Source organism: Elephas maximus, chromosome 16 (assembly GCF_024166365.1).
Source record: "Elephas maximus indicus isolate mEleMax1 chromosome 16, mEleMax1 primary haplotype, whole genome shotgun sequence".
NCBI classification, from domain to species: Eukaryota; Metazoa; Chordata; class Mammalia; order Proboscidea; family Elephantidae; genus Elephas; species Elephas maximus.
In genome coordinates, this window is record NC_064834.1 from 55,656,272 (window position 1) to 55,676,077 (window position 19,806).

Genomic DNA, 19,806 nt, shown 5'->3' on the forward strand with positions numbered 1-19,806 from the left:
GATTTTTAATATATGTCTTTGTGTCTAAGGTGTGTCTCCTGTAGACAGCGTATTGATGGGTCATGTTTTTTCCATCCATTCTGTCACTCTCTGCCTCTTTACAGGTGCATTTCAGCCATTTACATTCAGTGTGATTATTGATAAAAATAGGTGTATATTTATTGCTGTCACTTTGTAGTGCTTTTTGTGTGTGCTGATGTTTTCATTGTTCCTCTTACTTTCCTGTGCTGGGTTCCTTTTGTTTGTGAAATTTCTTTTTGTTTCTTTCATTATTATAGATTTTGTGTTTACTGAAGCTTTATGTTTTTCTTCATTTTGATGAGTAGGTTTATTAGCTTTCTTTTCGGTTACCTTGAAATTTACCCTCATATTCCTAAGTTTGAACCAGTTTCTTATTACTTGATATTCCCTTGACTTCCTCTCTATTTGAAAGTTCTATACCTGCACCATGTATTCCCCCTTTTATTGTTCTGACCTTGTCGTCATTTACAGATTGACATCTCTAGTTCCCTGTTTTAAATCTTTCAGTTTTGTTTTATCCTTGAGAGTTCATTACCTAGGTCAGTATTTTGCTGATATTAACCTGTGTCCTAGATTCAGGTTGTTGTCTGATGTTGTTGGTTCTCTAATCGAAGGATTCACTTTAATAAATCTTTTAAGTTTGGTTTGGTTTTTACAGATTCCCTCAATTTCTGTTTATCTGGAAAGGTCTTAATTTTGCCATCATATTTGAGAGAGAGTTTTGCAGGACATATTATTCTTGGTTGGCAATTTTTTTTTCTTTCAAGGTTTTATATATGTCATTTCATTGCCTTCTTGCCTGCATGGTTTCTGACGAGTAAGCAGAGCTTAGTCTTATTGTTTCCCCTTTGAATGTGACTTTTCTTTTTTTTTTAAGCTGCTCTCAAGATTCTTTCTTTGTCTTTAGTTTTGGCAAGTGTGATTATATGTCTTGGTGACTTTCTTTTGGGGTCTGTCTTAGTCATCTAGTGCTGCTATAGCAGAAATACCACAAGTGGATGGCTTTAACAAAAACAGATTTATTTCTTCACAGTAAAGTAGGCTGAAAGTCCAAATTCAGGGCATCAGCTCCAGGGGAAGGCTTTCTCTCTCTCTGTTGGTCTTCTCATTAACCTTCCCCCAGACTAGGAGCTTCTCTGTGCAGAGACCCCATGTCCAAAGGACACACTCTGCTCCCAGCACTGCTTTCTTGGTGGTATAAGGTCCCTAAATCTCTGCTCGCTTCCTTTTCATCTCTTGTAAGATAAAAGGTGGTGCAGGCCACACTCCAGGGAAACTCCCTTTACATTGGATTGCGGATGTGACCTTAGTAATGGTGTTACAATCCCACCTAATTCTCTTTAACATAAAGTTACAATCACAGAATAGAGGACAATCACACAATACTGTGAATCATGGCCCAGCCAAACTGATACACATATTTTTGGGGGGACATAATTCAGTACATGACAGGGTCTATCCTATATGGGGTTCATTGAGTTTCTTGGATAGTCAGCTTTTCATCTTTCATGATATTAGGGAAGTTTTCTGTCAGCAAATCTTCAGTGATCCTCTGTGTGTTTTCTGTTTTCTCCCTGTTCTGGAACTCTGACCATGCACAAGTTTTTGCTATTGACTGTATCCCACATAGTTCTTAGGCTTTCTTCATTATTCTTCATTCTTTTCTCCGATTTTTTCTCAAAGTGGCAGCCAAGATTTGTCTTCAATTTCATTGATTCTGTCTCCCATTGTTCCAAATTTGCTCCTAAAACCTTCTATTGCATTGTCCATTTCTGAAATTTTGTTATCTTTTGGATTTCTAATTGCTGTTTTTGCATGATTTCTTATTATTTATTTTTGACATTTTGTTCTTATATTATTTTCCTGAATTCCTCTATTGCTTTGTCTGTGTTTTCCTTGGTTTTGGTTGGTTTTGTCTGTGTTTTCCATGATTTTGTCTTCATTTTCCTTAATTGCTTTCCTAATCTCTTGGAGAGCCCTGAATATTAGAGACTTTTTAATTTCTTATCAAGCAGTTCCAGTGCCTTTTCTTTTGCCAGAAGGTCAACCAGTGCTTTCTTCTGGTGGCTTACTGGAGCTCTCTTGTCATTTTTTAAAATATGTTTTGATATTGTCTGCTGTCTCAGAGACATTCAGGTGTTTTCTTTATTGATTGTAGGTTTGTTTGTTTCATCCTGCTTTTTTGTTTGGTTTGGTTATGTCTGGGTGGGTGAGCCAGGTGTGCTTTGCTGCTTGCTCCTCTCTGGGCACGATAGTTTTCACTACCTTGTCCAGGTATGCAGGGATAGTCACTCAGCTATGGTGCAGCAGAGCAGGTCTGCAGGGGGGGAGGGAGAAGGTGGGTCATTTGTCTGCAGTGTGAACCAGATCAGCGGCTGGAGCAGGACTGCGGTGGACAGCAGGGGGGTGATCCCAAGCTGGTAGGGACAGGCCTGGGGTTTGGGCCGGGTCCTCTCTGGGCAGTTGTGGGTGGTAGGAACAGTTCAGAGCTGGCAGGGAGTGTCTTGGGGTCCAGGCTGGGTCCCCTCATGCCCATGGTGGATAGCAAGAGCAGCTTGGAGCTTGTGAGGAGCAGCCTGGGGTCCAGGCTGGTTCCCCTCAGGGCCATGGCTGGTGGGGCAGAGGAGAAAGGTAGGAGGGGAGGTGAAGGCAGGGCCAGAGGGGACTAGATGGAGGAGGGCAATAGGGTGGGTTAGTACTGTGGTTCCTGGCAGTTGGGGTTTCCAGATGGGGTGGTTATAGCTGCTGTTCACCAGAGGGGAGGCATTTGTAGGAGTGTGCTCCTGTGGTTATTGGGTGAGAGAGTCTGGGCTTCTCCTTGAGTCGCAGCCAGCAAACATGGTCTTACTTAGTCCTGGGTGTGTCCACACCATACCTATATCTCTTACTAGGAATTCCATAGAGGTGCCTTTCTGTGTGCGGGGTTGTTGGCTTTATTCTAAGATGGTCAAGCTGAATAATGCCATTTGGCTAAGAACCTGCATTTCATATCTCTATTCCTTCCCTATTTTCTATCAGTATCTTCTTCTCCTCGGTGACTTCTGATCTAATACTTTATTCTTTCATTTAAGGTTCAGGGCTCTGGGATTAACATCTGTATTTGTTTTACTTGGTTTTTTGGGTCTTTGTTGCAGCAGGATGGCTAAGTATGACTGACTAGTCTGCCATTGGCTCCAGCCACACCCACCTCCAGGCTATAATCTTTACAGGAGCAGATCATCAGGTCTTTCTCCTGTGGAGCTGCTGGGTGGGTTCAAACTTCAGACTTTTCAGTTAGCAGCTGAGCATTTAACCACTGCACCACCAGGGCTCCTTGTTTATTCTCGTAGTATCATTCCTTTGGAATCGTTCTTTCCAAAAATCAACTTGATATCAGAGTAGGTGATATGATGCCTCCCAAGCAATGAATATAAAAGCTGCTTAGCAATGATTACTGATATAAATCATAGGAGTTGTTTTTGAGTTCTGTACTATCAGTTCTATGTAACTAACACTCTAGAATTATATAATAAATATATTTCATTTTATTTAGGAAAGCATTGTCAGAGATTTTAAAAGCTCTATTATTATCAAGCTATATACTTAAGATTTGTGAATTTTATGATATGTTGTTATGTAAAGTATAGCTTAATAAATAAAACATTATGAATTAAAAAGAAAGTAAAAAGTTCTATGAGAATATGTGTTACTAATAAAATATTTTCCCTGGGGGAAAAAAACCAAAGCATATTAACTTTTTATGTAGATGAACCATGAGAACTACAAAATCAAAGGCTCGGGTGGCATCCATCAAATTGTTTACCCCATACTATATACCTGGCATTTTGCTGGATACTAAAAGGATACTGTCTTCTCCTTCAAAGACTGTTCACCTCCCAGCAATCCTTTCTTTTCTGATCTGACTGCCACTACAGTCTGAGTTCTTATGGCTCTTAGCCTGGTTTAGGTACTTTTTTCTTATAGCCACTCGCTAGTAGGATCTTCCTTTCCAGACCTGTGTCTAAGTTAATCTGCCCAAACACAATTCCAGTTGGGGTTCATCCCCATTCAGAAGTGTTTGATGCCTGCCCACTGTCAGCTGAACTGATATTCAAAGCCAGATATGGTATGAATGCCTCTTTATTTCCCATTACTCCCTTATAACACTAGATGCTCCAGACAAACTGGACCTCTTCTTGTTTCTCAACCTTCCCCGTGTTTTCTTATCCGTGCAAGTACTATAACCAAAAACTCTACCTACCACACTTTCTACCCTGTATCTCCACCTGTGAAACATCAAGGTTTACCTTATCTGGATCCATATAGTTCTTTGTGAAGCTTTCTACTAATTAAATCATCTTAATCTACCTGGCTGTAATTATTTGTGTATTTCTTTTATCTTCCTTAATAAGATATTAGCTCCTTGAGGGTGGAGATCTTTATATATTTGCTGTCTATGTAAACTCTGAGGTACCTTGCATAGTGTCTTCCACTTTGTAGAGGCTTAGTAAATATTTATTTGGAGGCATTCATAATACACCATGAGAGTCATAAGAAAAAGCATATAAAGAGGAAATAGTGAACAATATTTCACTACTTAGGACTACATATGATTAAGTCCAAAATTATGTAAAACGTATTAGAAGTGTGATAGGAGTTTGGAAAATAAGAACATTAGTTTATTAATTCATTTTTCAAAGAGATTGGTGCCAGTTTACTGTCTTGTAATCTCTGGGATTAGACTTTGGAGCCAAAGGATGAGCAAAACAGTTGATGACTAGTGATAAAGACAGACAGACACATTGATAATTGTAATAGCACAGCATGAGGCTCTAACAAAGGGATGAGCCCAAGGGAATTGCAAACGTAGGCACCTAATTTTGCCTAAAGGTTGGGGCAAGGACAGAGAAGGCTCCAAAAAGGATAATTTCACAAGCTGGACAAGGAAGAGGAGCTCTGGTGGTGCAGTGGTTAAGTGCCCGACTGCTAACTGAAAAATCGGCAGTTCAAACCCACCAGCTGCTCTACAGGAGAAAGGTGTGGCAATTTACTTCCATAAAGATTTTAGGCCTTGGAAACTATACAGGGGCAGTTCTACTCTGTCCTACAGGGCTTCTATAAGTCAGAATCAACTCCACAGCAATGGGTTTGGCTTGGACAAAGAAGAGAAGGGCATCCCAGAAAAAAGTAACTACAAATTCCACGTGGCAGAATTTGGAGAGAGCAGAGGGATGAGGAGAAATTCTTAAAAGGCTCAAGTTGGAGGAGCTGAAGCTGGACAGGCAGGCCAGAAGAAAAGTTTATGTTTTAGAGTGCTACCCAGATGGCATGGCAGATGCAAGATTAGAGAGAGAAGTAAGTCTGAAGGATACAAGTAAGAATAAATGGAGGGAGGGAGAATAAATGGAGGGAGGGAGGGGTAGGGTAGGAAAATTCAATCCTGTTGGCCTCAGTTTCATCAGTGAAGTATAAGTCAGGGAATGAGAGTAGGGGTAGATGAGGGACACAGCAGTTGGGGAAAACTTTCTGGAGGGGGTAGCATTTGAGTTGGGAACTGGGGGATTTCTAGAGGTCAAGTGACAAGGGAATGAGCTAGAAGGCATGTGTGTGAAATGATGGAAAGAAATGACTGGATAGATCAGAGAACTTATATGGGAAGTAAACCAAAAACCAAACCCATTGCCGTCAAGTTGATTCCAACTCATAGTGACCCTACAGGACAGAGTAGAGTTTCCAAGGAGCATCTGGTAGATTCAAACTATCAACCCTTTGGTTAGCAGCCATAGCACATCATAGCTCTTAACCACTGTGCCACCATATGAGAAGTAGCAGGAAATAATATTAATGGCATGGGTGGGATCAGGTTATGGAGGGCATTGAAATCAAAGCACAGCAGTTCTTCAATTGCATGTCTGAAAACAGTCTTCAAGAAGGGCAGTTTGGCAGTAATGAGCTGCCTCGTTTGGATCAAATGTAGATGAGGGTCAGTGAAATCAGTCTAATGTTGCTACAGAAATCAAGATGTCTAATAAGGGCAATTGGAGTGGAGATGGAGAGTGCTTTGGGCAGGTCTGGGGAGTTTGCCTTGGTGGGCTCCCTTCTCAAAAGGTCTACACTTTGCCCTTTCTACATGGATGTTGGCTCCTGTGGCCCAGGCTCAACCCAGGCCATAGATCATTGCATAGGAATAGATGCCAGGCCTAAGGAAAACAGACCAGATTATTTTTGAAATTCCAGCCAAGAAACACAAAGGTGGTTTTCTACATGGCAGCTGTATTTAAAATGAGATCATCAAGGATGAGGGTTAAGTGGATTTGGGGGCTGGAAAGGGTTTAATTAGCTCAGTTTCATCAGTGAAGTATGAGTCAGGGAATGAGAGAAGGGGTAGATGAGGGACATAGCAGTTGGGGAAAACTTTCTAGAGGAGGTGGCCTTTGAGCTGGGAACTGAGGGAAAGGAAAGGATACAGCATAATAGCTAAGAACTTGGATTCCTTGGAGGCGATATTGCCTGGATTCAGGTATCAATGCCACTGTTTACTAGTTATGTGAATTTGGGCATGTTTCCTAAGCTCTCAATGTCTCCATTTCCTCATATATATATATCATGGAAATAAAAATATTATTTCCTTAATAATGTTGTTTTGAGGATTATATGAAATATGAATATATAGGAACAGCAGAACACTTAAAACTCAGTAATACTCAATGAACATTAGCTAGCTGTAAGGCGTTCCACAGGAGTTGGTAACTAACTAGACAGAGAGAAAAATGGCAGCCAGAATTTTCATCTTTAAGTGTATACAAAACAACATGCATGGCTACACTTCTGGAAATACAAAGTAGAGCAGTTTCTCACCCAAGGGTGGTGGTTCTTCTGTCTTATTAAGCACAGTCACCTTCAAAGTATCTCCATTAATCATTAAAAGATGACCCTCTTCACAGCCAACATACAGGTCACTTGATGGAGTCCAGCAATGCATAGTTGGGTGAAGCAAAGGACACAGATCATCTTTTGGCTTAAAGGAAAGAGTAAAACCCTTGTGTTAAGACAATGATCATGGCTTAAGAGTAACAGAAATACCCAGCAAAACAATTTTTAAAAAGAAACAAATGGACATATATAAATTCACTGGTCCTGCCATTTGCCAAGGGCTAAGCGAACTGCTACTACCTCACTATTTCTCTTTCCATTTTAGGTCACTAAGAAAAAATAAGGTATTATTGCCAGCACATTCAGAGTTTTTCTATGGGTGCAGATTGTCATGAAAGTACTGAGTAGTAATTTCTGTACTATTTTTGGTGGGCTTTTTCAGTATCTTAACCTAAGAAAGTTATTGTCTAGCTAAAATCATCCTTTCTGAGGAATACTCTTACCAATCTTCCCCCCACCCATCCTGTTCTGCAGGAGGCTGGAATGTGACTTCCTTGAGCTTCTGTGGAGAAGTCAGCCTGGATCCTCTGCTTAGTTAGCTTTTTCAGGGACCAGGAAGAGCACCCCTTAACCTATTTTGGTGGACTCTCTAATTCAGTTCAAGAAACATCCTATAGTATGTCTTTGATTCCATGGAAAACTTGAACAGAAGTGCATAAAATCTATGGGGACTGAAAACAATATAGGCCAAGGGTCTAAGGCAAATTTTTCCTGTAAAGGATCAGATAGTATTTCAGAATTTATGGGCCACATAGGTCTTTTTTCAACAACTCTTTAAAAATGTAAAAACTGTCCTTAGCTTGGGGCCATATAAAAATAGGCTGTAATTTGGCATACATACTTTTGAAACAATGAGAAAATATATGTGCAGGTATATATGCATGTATGTAGGCATATATGTGTATAAACCTGTTACTGTTGAGTTGATCCCAACTCATAGCAACTGTATGTGTATATATATAGATATATATATGTATATGAATCTATGTGATTGTATACACATATATTAATATATGTAATAAAACACATAGAAGGCACAGTTACAGATACTTCTTAGATGTAGCCAAACACCTCGTGGGATTGGATTCCTGTGTTTGAAGGATAAGGACTACAGTCTTGTGGGACATCTCAGTAAACTGGTGTAAAATAGTTCACAAAGGTATGTTCTACATCCTAGTTTGGTGAGTAGTGTCTGGGGTCTTAAAAGCTTAGAACCGGCCATTTAAGACACAACTATTGGTTTCTACTCATCATGAGCAAAAGAGAAAGAAGGAAACAAAAGACTCATAGAAGAAGCTAGTCTATAGGACAAATAGTCTACATGGACCAGGGTCTCTTCTACCCTGAGATCAGAACTAGATCACGCCCAGGTACCACTACCGACCGTTCTAATCAGGGCCACGATAGATGGATAGAATGGGAGAAAAATGCAGAACAGAACCTCGAATTCCTAAAAAAAAACAAAAAAACAGACCAACTGGACTGGTTGTGACTGGAGGACACAACCTGCCCTGCAATCTTCTTCAGACCTAGAACCGAAAATAACCCCTGAGGTCATCTCATTGCTAAATAACAAATTGGCTCAAAAAATAATGCATATAGCCTGCAAGTACTGTGCTCCTTTAAAAAATCACCTATATGAGACCAAACGGTCAACAATTACTTTAAAACAAATATAAGAATACAATGAATGGGGCAGGTAAACTAGATTAACAGAAACAGAACAACCAAAGTGGAAATAATGAGAATGTTCACGCATTGTGAAGACTGTAACCAATGCCACTGAACAACTTGTGTAGAAATTGTTGAATAGGAACCTAAACTGCTACGTAAGCCTTCAACAAAAACACAATTAAATCTTATTTAAAAAAAAAAAGGCCCTAATTTGCTGACGTCTGCTTCCCATGATAATACCTTAGTGTTGTGCCCCCTGCAACCCCAAACACTGGCGTCCAGTAGGAGAGAGACCACTCCCCCTTTCTCTCAGCAGGAACAGGCTCCGTTGTAAGCTTAGGACTACATGCTCTCCTTTCTGGAGGTCCAAGTAGCTGTGACAGCTATTTTGGGCACATGTCCCCCCACCTCCCAGCACTGATGAACTAAGATCCTAAATTCAGAATGCCATAATATGGCACTGTCTCCTTTCTAGTTGAACTAGTCAAACATACTAGCTTACTTTTATTATTATCATTTTTTTTTTTAAACATACCGTGTAGTGCTATCTGGGCTTTTTGTAATGCCATGCTATTATTTAGAATTTACTGGCTACAACATGTCTTTGTCTTCTTTAGGCATCCTTATGCCCATAGACACAGAAATAAAATTTAATAAGCTATTGGCCAAATCACCAAAATCCCTAAATTTATTTCCTTTGTTTATTCGTTTATTCATCCATCTAACAAATATTTATTGGACACTTGCTACGTTTCAGGTACTTTTCTAGGCATAGGAATATAACAGTAAATAGAACAGACAAAAATCCCTATCCTCATGGAGCTTATACCCTGGTCAGGGGAAACAAAGAATAAAAATAAGTTAAGATGTTAAACATATAAGAATGTTACATGGTGATGTGGGTTGTGGAGAAAAACAAAGCAGGGAAAATTGGAAGAGCTTTCACAGTTGGGGAACATGGTAAGCCTATATAAACAGCCGTTTTTCTACTCAAAACTCCCTGATTTATGCAAGCCATCATTCTAATAAATAAGAAACTATTTGAAAAATATGTTATATACTACTCTTTTAATTTAGGAGAGGCTTGCAGATGCAAGGTAAATTAAGTATGGCCCTGACAAAGTATTTCTACTAGATTATCAACTGATACAAGTTTGTTGCATAATTAATATCATCTCAATAAACATTTACTGGGTGTTGGTTGGAAACCCTGGTGGCATAGTGGTCAAGAGCTACCTTGCTAACCAAAAGGTTGACAGTTCAAATCCACCAGGCACTCCTTTGAAACTGTATGGGGCAGTTCTATTCTGTCCTATAGTGTCGCTGAGTTAGAATCAACTTGATGGCAGTGGGTTTTGTTTTTTGTGGGGGCGTTGGTTATATGCTGGGCATTGTGCCATGTCCTAAGGGATCCCTCTTTTCAATAGGATAGTTACCTACTGAGGGAAGAAGTAGTATCAGCAAATACCAGAAAACATTGTAGTTTATAGTACAAAAAAAGTAGAGGTGTGTTTACATAGTATGGGAGCATCATTGAGGAAGCAAATGATTCTTCCCTATGGAGTGAGGGAAGCATAGAGAGAAAGGAAGTGTGGCCTTTGGGATGAAACTTGAAATATGACTAATGTGGCACTTATACACAGGAGCGTTCATCATGATAATTTTTTTTAAAAGGATAGATTGACTTTAATTGTATGGTTGGTGTATTTCATGCCCTCCTTTTTTTTTCTAACCTTAGTTAGAAAATAAATACTTGAGTGACAATCTGGCTACCCAGTGAACTAAAAATAGGGCAAAACCACCCAAAAGAATTAAGCTGCTGCCGATTAATGACATTTCTGTGGTGTCTGACTGAGGTATGACTCATGGAAAAAGAGTGATTCACTGAGCCACCATATTTTTAAAAATTTTCTTGATGACACCTAACCTTAGACTATAAATCACAAAATGGCAGATTCTTTTTATTTTAATTAATGAGTTGATTAATTTATTGTGCTTTAAGTGAAGGTTTACAAATCAAGTCAGTCTGTCATACAAAAAGTTATACACACCTTGCTATGTACTCCTAGCAGCTCTCCCCCTAATGAGACAGCACATTCCTTCTCTCCTCCCTGTATTCCCTGTGTCCATTCAGCCAGCTCCTGTCCCCCTCTGCCCTCTCATCTCGCCTCCAGACAGAGTTGAAAAGGGCAGGTTTTTACCTGCGATGGAAGTAGGCACACGATCTTTAAAAAACCACATTTCTGATTCTCACAACACCAAAGAACCTGGAGGTGAGGATGAAAACTCGGACTTTTCCAGCCTTTGCTTGTGAAATTAGTATTACATGTGGCTTTCCTGACTTTTAAGATAAACCTGGGCTTTTCTTCTTATTACCTTCTTTCATCGGTAAACATGTTCTTGTCATTTAAAAATGAATATGGTATTACATGGATTCTGTGAGCAGAAATAATACTTTTCAGTTCTTAAAATTCTAAGAGTTTTGAAAGAGAAGGGCCAAATGACATTTAAAAATATTTGTGTGTAGTACCACCTTCTTTTTTCGGGCTTCTGGAATCATATAGCAAACATTTTGATCACTTGAAGACCAAACATGAAAAATTTGGGTCCAACTCCATTGTTTTAGAAAATGTAAGCATCTGAATATTTTTCAGAATACCTGAGTTCAGAATGTTGTCATTAGTTGCCGTCAAGTCAATTCTGACTCATGGCAACCCCATGTAGAGCTTCTTATTTTGAAACTTCTGTTTAAAAAAGAGAAGTAGGTGGAAAAAGAAATCTAAAAATTAAATTCATTTTCTTGGATCAAATTTCTGCCCAGAGAACATCTGCCTTTGATTTTCCCCATGCTACTACGGGATGTACCCTAAATAAGTTGCATAACATGACTTGGTTCTTTTTAAAAATGTGATTTTCTAATGTTATCTACAAAAGAGATAATGGGAGTATTTAATTTTTATAATTTTGTCAAAGTGTAAACTTGTAGATTTAAAAGGATCTTATATAAAACCAAAAAACCAAACTCATTGCCGTTGAGTCAATTCCAACTAATAGCGACTGTATAGGGTTTCCAAGGAGCGACTGGTGGATTTGAACTGCCAACTTCTTGGTTAGTAGCCAAGCTCTTAACCACTGTGCAACCAGGGCTCCAAGGATCTTATATAGATCAATTCATCACTGATTTCTTTATCATTGGTACCTAGGTCACAAGAAATGACATTCAAAGGAAAGAACAGAATCAAGACATTTGAGATCTATTTTTGGTTGTGCTTTCCCTCATTGTCCAGACATTAATAAAATTTTAGCCATTTTTTTATCATTTCATCTAACTAAAAAATGGAAAAAAGTAAACTGCTTGGGACATTTCTAACTTGGATGGAAAGCATATGGCCTTATTTTTACCCCCTATAAAATTTAGAGATGTTAAACTACTACATTAAATTTCTGTTTTCAGAAAAAGATTAAAATGTAATAAGGGCAAAAGTCCTAGAAAATAAAGATGTCTGTTTATTACAAGCATTTAAAAAATTGTTAATTCCACACTGGAGTATTAAAAAAAAAGTAGGTTCATCATGTTGGTGCAAAACGTGAAAGATGAGGGCTTCTGTAGAAATTTGCCACAAAAAAAAAGATTTGAGATAGTCGAAAATTTGAGGTCCTAGGCAAAGAAAAAAGGAGCCCTAGTGGCACAGTGGTTAAGCGCTGAGCTGCTAACTGAAAGGACAGTGGCTTGAACTCACCAGCCACTCTTCAGGAGAAAGATGTGGCAGTCTGCTTAATAAAGATTTACAGCCTTGGTAGCCTATGGTGTAGTTCCACTCCGTCCTACAGGTTCATCATGAGTCAGAATCGACTGGGTGGCAACAAATTTTTTTTTTTTTTTAGGCAAAGAAACATTCTTTCAAGTTGTAAAACAGGACAGCCCATCTATTTATTTTTACCTTGCTTTCCTATTGTGGCTGAGTATGGTTACATTTTCAAGGCTAAGGCCCATGCTATGGAAGGAATTAACCATTTTCCATAATTTAAAAATTTGAATAACTATCATCCATTAGAGGAGATACCAAAAGAATACACCTCTCTTACTTGCCACAAAGAGTTTTCAAAACCATAGCTTATTTCTCTGCAGTGGTCAAAAACACTTGAGACCCTCTATTGCCTTTATCCTCTGCTTAGAGCTTTACCACAAGCATTAGCAAAGTGTGAGTTTAAGAGGTTAAAGCTCACCCCAAAGGTCCTGCATGTGCTGGTCCCTAGTCCCTGCCTCCCTCTTGAACATCACCCGGCACCTCACTTCCCTATTATTCACCATGCTCAAGCCACACAGGTCTTTCCTTAGTTCCTCAAACATGCCAGGTTCTCTTCTTCCCCCAGGGCCTTTGCACATGCCATTCTTTGAGTGGAATTCTCTTTACCCTGCTGGTAACATGAGTTACATAACATGTCTTTCAGGTCTCAGTGTGTCATCTACCCAGAGACCTTCTTTGACCAGCCTATGTTAATCTCTCAGCCCCCATTTATTCTGTTATCATTATCTGTTATTTTGCAATGATTTAATACATCCATTTACTTTTGTGGTTGTCATTGTCTCTCTGACTAGAACGTAAGATCCATGAGGCAGGGATTATGCTTGGGTCAGTCACCATGTGATCCTCACTGACTAAAGCAGTATCTGCTACATAGAAGGAGCTCCATAAATACCTGTTGAATGAATGAGTATGTAACTGTTGACAAGCACTCCCTTCTGAAACTTTCTCCCATTGTTTTCTACGACCTTGTTCTCTCCTGGACTTGCTCCTGCTTCTGTGACTGTTCCTTCTCAGACTCTTCTTGCTCCTTCCAAGTCTTGGCAGTCAGTTTTCTCTCTAGCCATCTTCTCTTCACTAACACCCTTTCTCTCCTGTTCATCACAACCACTCTTAAAGCTTCCACAATCCCATCTCTGAGAATGACTCCAATGTCTATGTCTCCAGCCTTGCCTTCTTCTACCTGAACATCAGGTCCGCTTTGCCAGTTTCCACACATCATCTCTACCTGGATGTCCCCCAAACACCCCAAACTGAGTATGAGTATGCCAAAATGGAACTCCGCCTCGGTTCCCTGTGTCCATTAGAGTGTCAACATCTTCCCAGTCATCAAAACTCAAAACTCCAGAGCCTTCATTTCTCACAGTCTCCGCGGCTAATCTGTATTAAAAACCAGAGTGACCCTCTCTACCCTGCCTGTTTCATGGGATGGTTATGAGAATTAAATGAGTTCACGCTCCCTAAACCTCAAACGACTACGCAATCAGGAAGGGGTCCCAGGTAATTACCCTGAAAGTTTCTGCCTCTTCACCCACTAGCCCGGCAATGGCTGACAGGGGGAGCACAGGTCCGTAGATAGGATCCTTGAGCAGTGAGTGAGTGAAAATGATGTCTGTTTCATCCACGATGGACCCATCTTCTGCAGGTAGTTTTACTGACCTATAGAAGAAAAGACATCAGAGTGATGAGATTAACAAATGCTAATCATTGATGCAACTACTGCATCTGGGCAAATAGCAGGGTGAGGAGATATATACGTGTGTGTGTGGTGTGTGTATGGAGCCCTGGTGGTGTGGTGGCTAAGAGTTCGGCTGCTAACCAAAAGGCTGGCAGTTCGAATCCACCAGCCACTCCTTGGAAACCCTACAGGGCAATTCTACCCTGTCCTATAGGGTTGCGATGAGTCAGAATCAACTCTACATTAATGAGTTTTTTTTTGTTTGTTTATTTATATATATATATATACACACACACACACACGTAATAATACATGCCAGATAAAAGCCAAATATGTATATGTTATAATAAATCAGATAAACGCCAAAGATATATATAATATGCATAATCAGATATATTATATAAAAGCCACATAGTAGATTTTAAAATATCATAAAAGGACAATGCACAGTTATAAATTAAGTACAGAGAGATTTTCAAAATTGTCAAAGTTAATATCTAGAGCAGGAATTACAAATTCAAATGTGATGGGGTCAGGCAGGTAACAGGTAGCTAGGTGGGGATCATGGCGAATGGTGAAGTGTTTGTCCTTCCTACAGGAGGCAGCTGCCACTTAGCTCTAGCGAGAGGGTTTATTGACATGTGAGAATTCTGGCTCCAAAATTTCAAGAGAACACCATGAGAAATCTCTGGGATTTTAAATGTTGGCAACTAATTTAAATTAAAAAAAAATCTGTAGGCTGTATTTATCTACCATTATAACCTCTGATATCAAGAATTCACTTTCAAAATTACTGTACATTTGCTTTTAACCCATAACATTGGAGAATTCATGGCTTCATGTATTAAATTCAGAACTGGTTTTGTTACGTTTTATGAATGACAAATAATTTTGAAAAATGTTTACATAAAAATATTATCTACTACTCAAAATATCTAAGGCTTAAGTGCTTAAGAATCCTGCTTGCTCTATGATTCTAGACAATCTGGTCATTTTGCCTCCCACTTCATTTGCTTACAGAAAAATCATAACCCAATATTCAGAACTGGTGTAGAATATTCAAAGTAAGCAAAGAGAGGGAAGGGTTAGATAAATTACTTGCCTGCCCTGTCCAGGATCTGATAGAGACATCACCCACTTTATTAAAAGGCACAGCACTGTCAAATGTGATTAGAAACAAATTTGACTTTTCAGTGTGTGCTTATAAGCTTGACAATGAGACATAAAGGGCACTGAAGAGAAAGAAGTGCTTCTTGTAGGGCTTTACATTTAGAAAACTTTATTTACTATCTTTGCACTTCTCTTAAGGAGGCAATTATTTCAAAAATTGCAATTTCAAGAGTGTAAATTTGCAACTTCTTCTAGTTTTCTACTTTACAGAGTACACTGAGAATGGTTAGCTCAGAGGCACTGCAGTTGATTAATGGCTTTTGTGTGTGGCCTTCCTAACTATGGTCTTGTAACTCCCACCCAGGTGATTGTGTGATAGGGTACCAAGGGGATTGGTCAGTTTTGCCTTAAAAGAGAGCTAATTCCAGACTTGAGAGGAGGAGCCCAACACCAAGGAAGGAGAGAGTGTTTTTTGGGCTTCCAGGCCCATGGAGAGAGAAAGCTGAGTGCCTTTGGGCAGAGACTGAGGGCCAGGGAGAAGCGTGCTGGGGAGAGGCTATCCTGATGGAAGAAGTGTATCCTGAGTGTTCTTGAGCCTGAACTGGAACTGTTACTTCCCTAAGAAACCCCATAATTGTGAGTATGGTCTGTGAGTTCTCTGTGGCCATTGCACTGAATTATCAAACCCAGTAGAGAATGCTGTGGGAGAATGGTTAGTATCAGAGTTGGTAAAGATGGTGGAGAGAGGAGGCATGTTTGATCTCTGCCTCACAGGAATCAGCATTGGGCGTTGATCTTGATTCTCCCTCCCCCTTGGGAAGTTAGAGGAAGTCAGACACCACCCCCAAGCCATTTTTTCAGGCACCTTAAGACTCTGAACTCTTTTCCAACAAAAGTACCTGTTATCAACCATCACCACGACATAGGTCATCGAATTTCTCCCTGACCCAGTTCTATTTAAACCAGTAACTCCTATGCCTCTGCCACATGCAACTACGCCTTTGTTTTTAGATAATGTGGCTGAAGGTATAATGTGTGCAATTTCGAAATAGTAAGAGCAAATCAAATATTGGAAAATTAAACCATGTTGACAAAAAGCTCTAGAAGGGCTTGATATTTAAAGAAACTCATTGGGAAATCAGGTTATAAAATAAAGAACCCTTTCAAAAGGCAAACAAGCACTTCAAGTTAATTATATAAATAGAAAGATGTTATAACTTTAAGTATGTGTGTATAAAGCCACTTAATTCATCAGATAGGCCCAATGACATTACATACAATGCAAATGAAGATTATCATTTTGTTGCTGTGTAGTAAGAAAGCTTCTTACTTTGGTTTGAGGTAATGTTCCTGGTTACTTCTTTCAATGTTCCACACGGTCACTGCATTTGAACTTGACAAACATAGCTGGTGCCAGTTCATGGGGTTAAAAGTCATCTGGCTCACATCCACACCAGGCTGTGACTTCTTGCACAAAATGACATGGGATTCCCAATTCCTTAAAAGAAAATAGTGTTTGATGAAAAAATAATTGAATTTGAGTTTCGTATCTTAAGAACATTAATTATTTGGAAACAATTGACATAAATTGGGACTTAATGTATGATATGCATCACAAAATCTATGGTATTAATGTCCAATTTATGAATAATTATGCATATAATTATACTGTACCCTTTTAAGAAAGCATAATAACGATGTATTTTCTTTTTTTTAATAATTTTTATTGAGCTTTAAGTGAACGTTTACAAATCAAATCAGTCTGTCACATATAAGCTTATATACACCTTACTCCATACTCCCACTTACTCTCCCCCTAATGAGTCAGCCTTTCACGATGAATGTTCTTAAGTGTTCCTCTCTCATGTATTACAAAAGCTATTTTATCCTAGATAAAAATATCTTAACCAAGAAAACGGAATATATCATTTTATTTGCTGAAAAAATAAATGTAGGTGTCTAAATCTCTTAAGTCCTATACCTGAGTACTTCATATGGATCTGGGTATACTGTACCCATCGAAGCCAATGAAACATTCCCTAGTTTTAAAAATAAAAGTATTAGTACTTTGAAATGGATTCATTTACCCATTTAAGAGAATAAACCAAAACCCTACCATGTGCAAAGTCATTTGACAGATGAAATGAAAGGGAGGGAAAAAAGTGCTCTATCCCCTCATACAAGGAGCCAGAACTCCATTCATAGCTGTGATTAGGAAACTGGAACTAATATTTATTGAGCTTCTTTTGGCTCCCTCCTACTCTTACTTCCTTCCATCACCATCACAAATGCCACTGTCCACCGTATCAACCATTTTCTTGCTGGTATCTTCGGTTCTCTTGATCCTTTAACTTTCTGCCTCAGATGGCTGGCAAAAACCACCAACTCTGGATAGATGGGAAACCCTGGTACTGTAGTGGTTAAGAGTTATGGCTGCTAACCAAAAGGTCGGCAGTTCAAATCCACCGGGCGTTCCTTGGAAACTGTATGGGGCAGTTCTACCCTGTCCTATACAGTCACTCAGAGTTGGAATCGACTTGATGGCAATGGGTTTCTGGATGGATACTGAAAGCCTGGGCTGCTGGAGCTACAGGAACGAAATCACAGGACTGTGTGTATTGTTTATAAGTACTATGGATTCATGGTTACCACCCCAGCTGGAAACCTCAGAACAACCACCGATCCTAGATAGTTCCTACTCATCCTTTAGGTATCAACATCCCCTCCAGGAAGCCTTCTCTGACCACCCCCACATCAACCTCAGACTACATAAACCATTCCAAACCCGCTGCCGTCGAGTTGATTCTGATTCATAGTAGCCCTATAGGACAGAGTAGAACTGCCCCACAGAGTTTCCAAGTAGTGCCTAGTGGATTCGAACTGCCGACCTCTTCGTTAGCAGCCATAGCTCTTAACCACTATGCCATTAAGGTTTCCTCAGACTAGATGCAACAAAATCCAAACCAAACCCAGTGCTGCAGAGCTGATTTCGACTCATAGCGACCCTACAGAACAGAGTAGAACTGTCCCCCAGAGTTTTCAAGGAGCATCTGGAGGATTTGAACTTAACCACTAGGCCACCAGGGTTTCCTCAGACTAGGTGAGGTGCCCTTAATATCTGCTCCCATTGTGTTTCAGATCCCTGGAAGCCATAAAATACAGTAGTTGAGAGCTCAGGTCCATCTGGGTTTAAATCCCAACATAGTCACTTACCAACTCCATAACTTTAGGCAAGTACCTTATGTGAAAGGAATAACTTATTCAAACTTGGAGAAAAGAAAAAGTGTATTGGCTTGACTTCTGATATGCTGAAGCATTTTCCAACAAGCCTCCTAGAACAAAAAAGGAACGTCGTACCTTGCTTTGACCTGTATCTAAGGAATATAACTTTGTTTTCCCAGTATATCTGACTTTAAGGCAGCATTATTTTACTGGGCAGAGTTTAATTCTAGAATTGATACAATGCTAAGATGGTATTGCCTGTTGAAAACTTAGTTCTAAGTTTAAGGTGTTATAATTTGGAAAGTTAACCATTCTTGTATCCAACCCAGCGATTTTGTTTAGCCATATCTTTTTCTAGTTGTGTGTGTGTGCGCTTAAGCACTCAACAGCCAGATTCTTTTGTCTTCCTCCTGGTTCCCTCATTAAGGAGTTATCTAAAAACTTCTCTGGGTGCTCACAACCTATTTGTTTGAAAATCCTGCTTTAGCATTTAAGCTCTCTGAGCTCCAGTTTCTTTCTTTAAGATGAGGACTGTGACTGATGGCTCATGATATTTTCATGCGGATTAAATGTGGTAACCATTGTAAATTTCAATACGTGCCTCTCTGATGGAAGTGATTAAACAAAACCATTGATGTCAATTCCAACTCATTGTGGCCCTGTAGGACAGAGTAGAACTGCCTCATTGGGTTTTCAAGGAGCAGCTGGTGGATTTGAACTGCCAACTTTTTGGTTAGCAGCCATAGCACTTAACCACTATACCATCAGGGCTCCGATGGAAGTGATAGAGGTAGCGATTTGACATTAGCCAGCCTTATGCTGTGTGTAGGTACATAAGACCCAGATGTCCCAGACCTCACCAGCCTGGAACTACAAACATGAGATCACTCTTCCCTCACTTAAAAAAATTTTTTTTACGATTACTGTTTTTAATTACACAGGTATATCGATCCATTCTGTTCTTCCTCAAAAATTGGAATATAATAGTAAAGAAAGGTAAAGTTCCCTTGGACACATTTACTTTCAGGGTCAAATCATCACACTTGAGCCCCTGCTGATCTGACCTCCAGAAGTTCACCTCCTTTGAATGAAAAAAAAAAAAACTGAGTTATTGCTGGGAGCTGTGCCTGGAGGGGCTGCCTCCCCCAGGCCCAGAGGCACCCTTCTGCCAGCTCCCTCTTGTCTAGGTCCACTCCCTGCAAGGCCCCTTGGTGAAGCCTCATCCTGTTGGCCCCCATCATGAGACATTGTATATCAAGAACCCAATGGTGCCATCAGGGCTTCTCCCAAAGCTTCCAAAACCTCAGGTGCCAGACCAGAGGCCCAGCGGAGGGTCTGCTTCTGAGCTCTGTTCATGCTGGTTCATGGGGTCCCAGAGGACCT

At 39.8% G+C, this 19,806-nt stretch overlaps 1 protein-coding gene across 4 annotated transcripts in view; it reads right to left on the bottom strand.

Moving 5' to 3' along the window:
- The window catches only part of CFAP43 (cilia and flagella associated protein 43), a 109,496-nt gene that overhangs the window by 80,570 nt on the left and 9,120 nt on the right, over positions 1–19,806 (bottom strand). For all 4 annotated transcript variants that reach the window (XM_049856118.1, XM_049856119.1, XM_049856117.1 and 1 more), the window contains exons 4-6: positions 16,532–16,699; positions 13,922–14,072; positions 6,859–7,018 (exon numbers count right to left, since the gene is read on the bottom strand). In XM_049856118.1, coding sequence (XP_049712075.1) covers positions 6,859–7,018; positions 13,922–14,072; positions 16,532–16,699 — 479 coding nt within the window. The remainder of the gene's footprint in view (positions 1–6,858; positions 7,019–13,921; positions 14,073–16,531; positions 16,700–19,806) is intronic.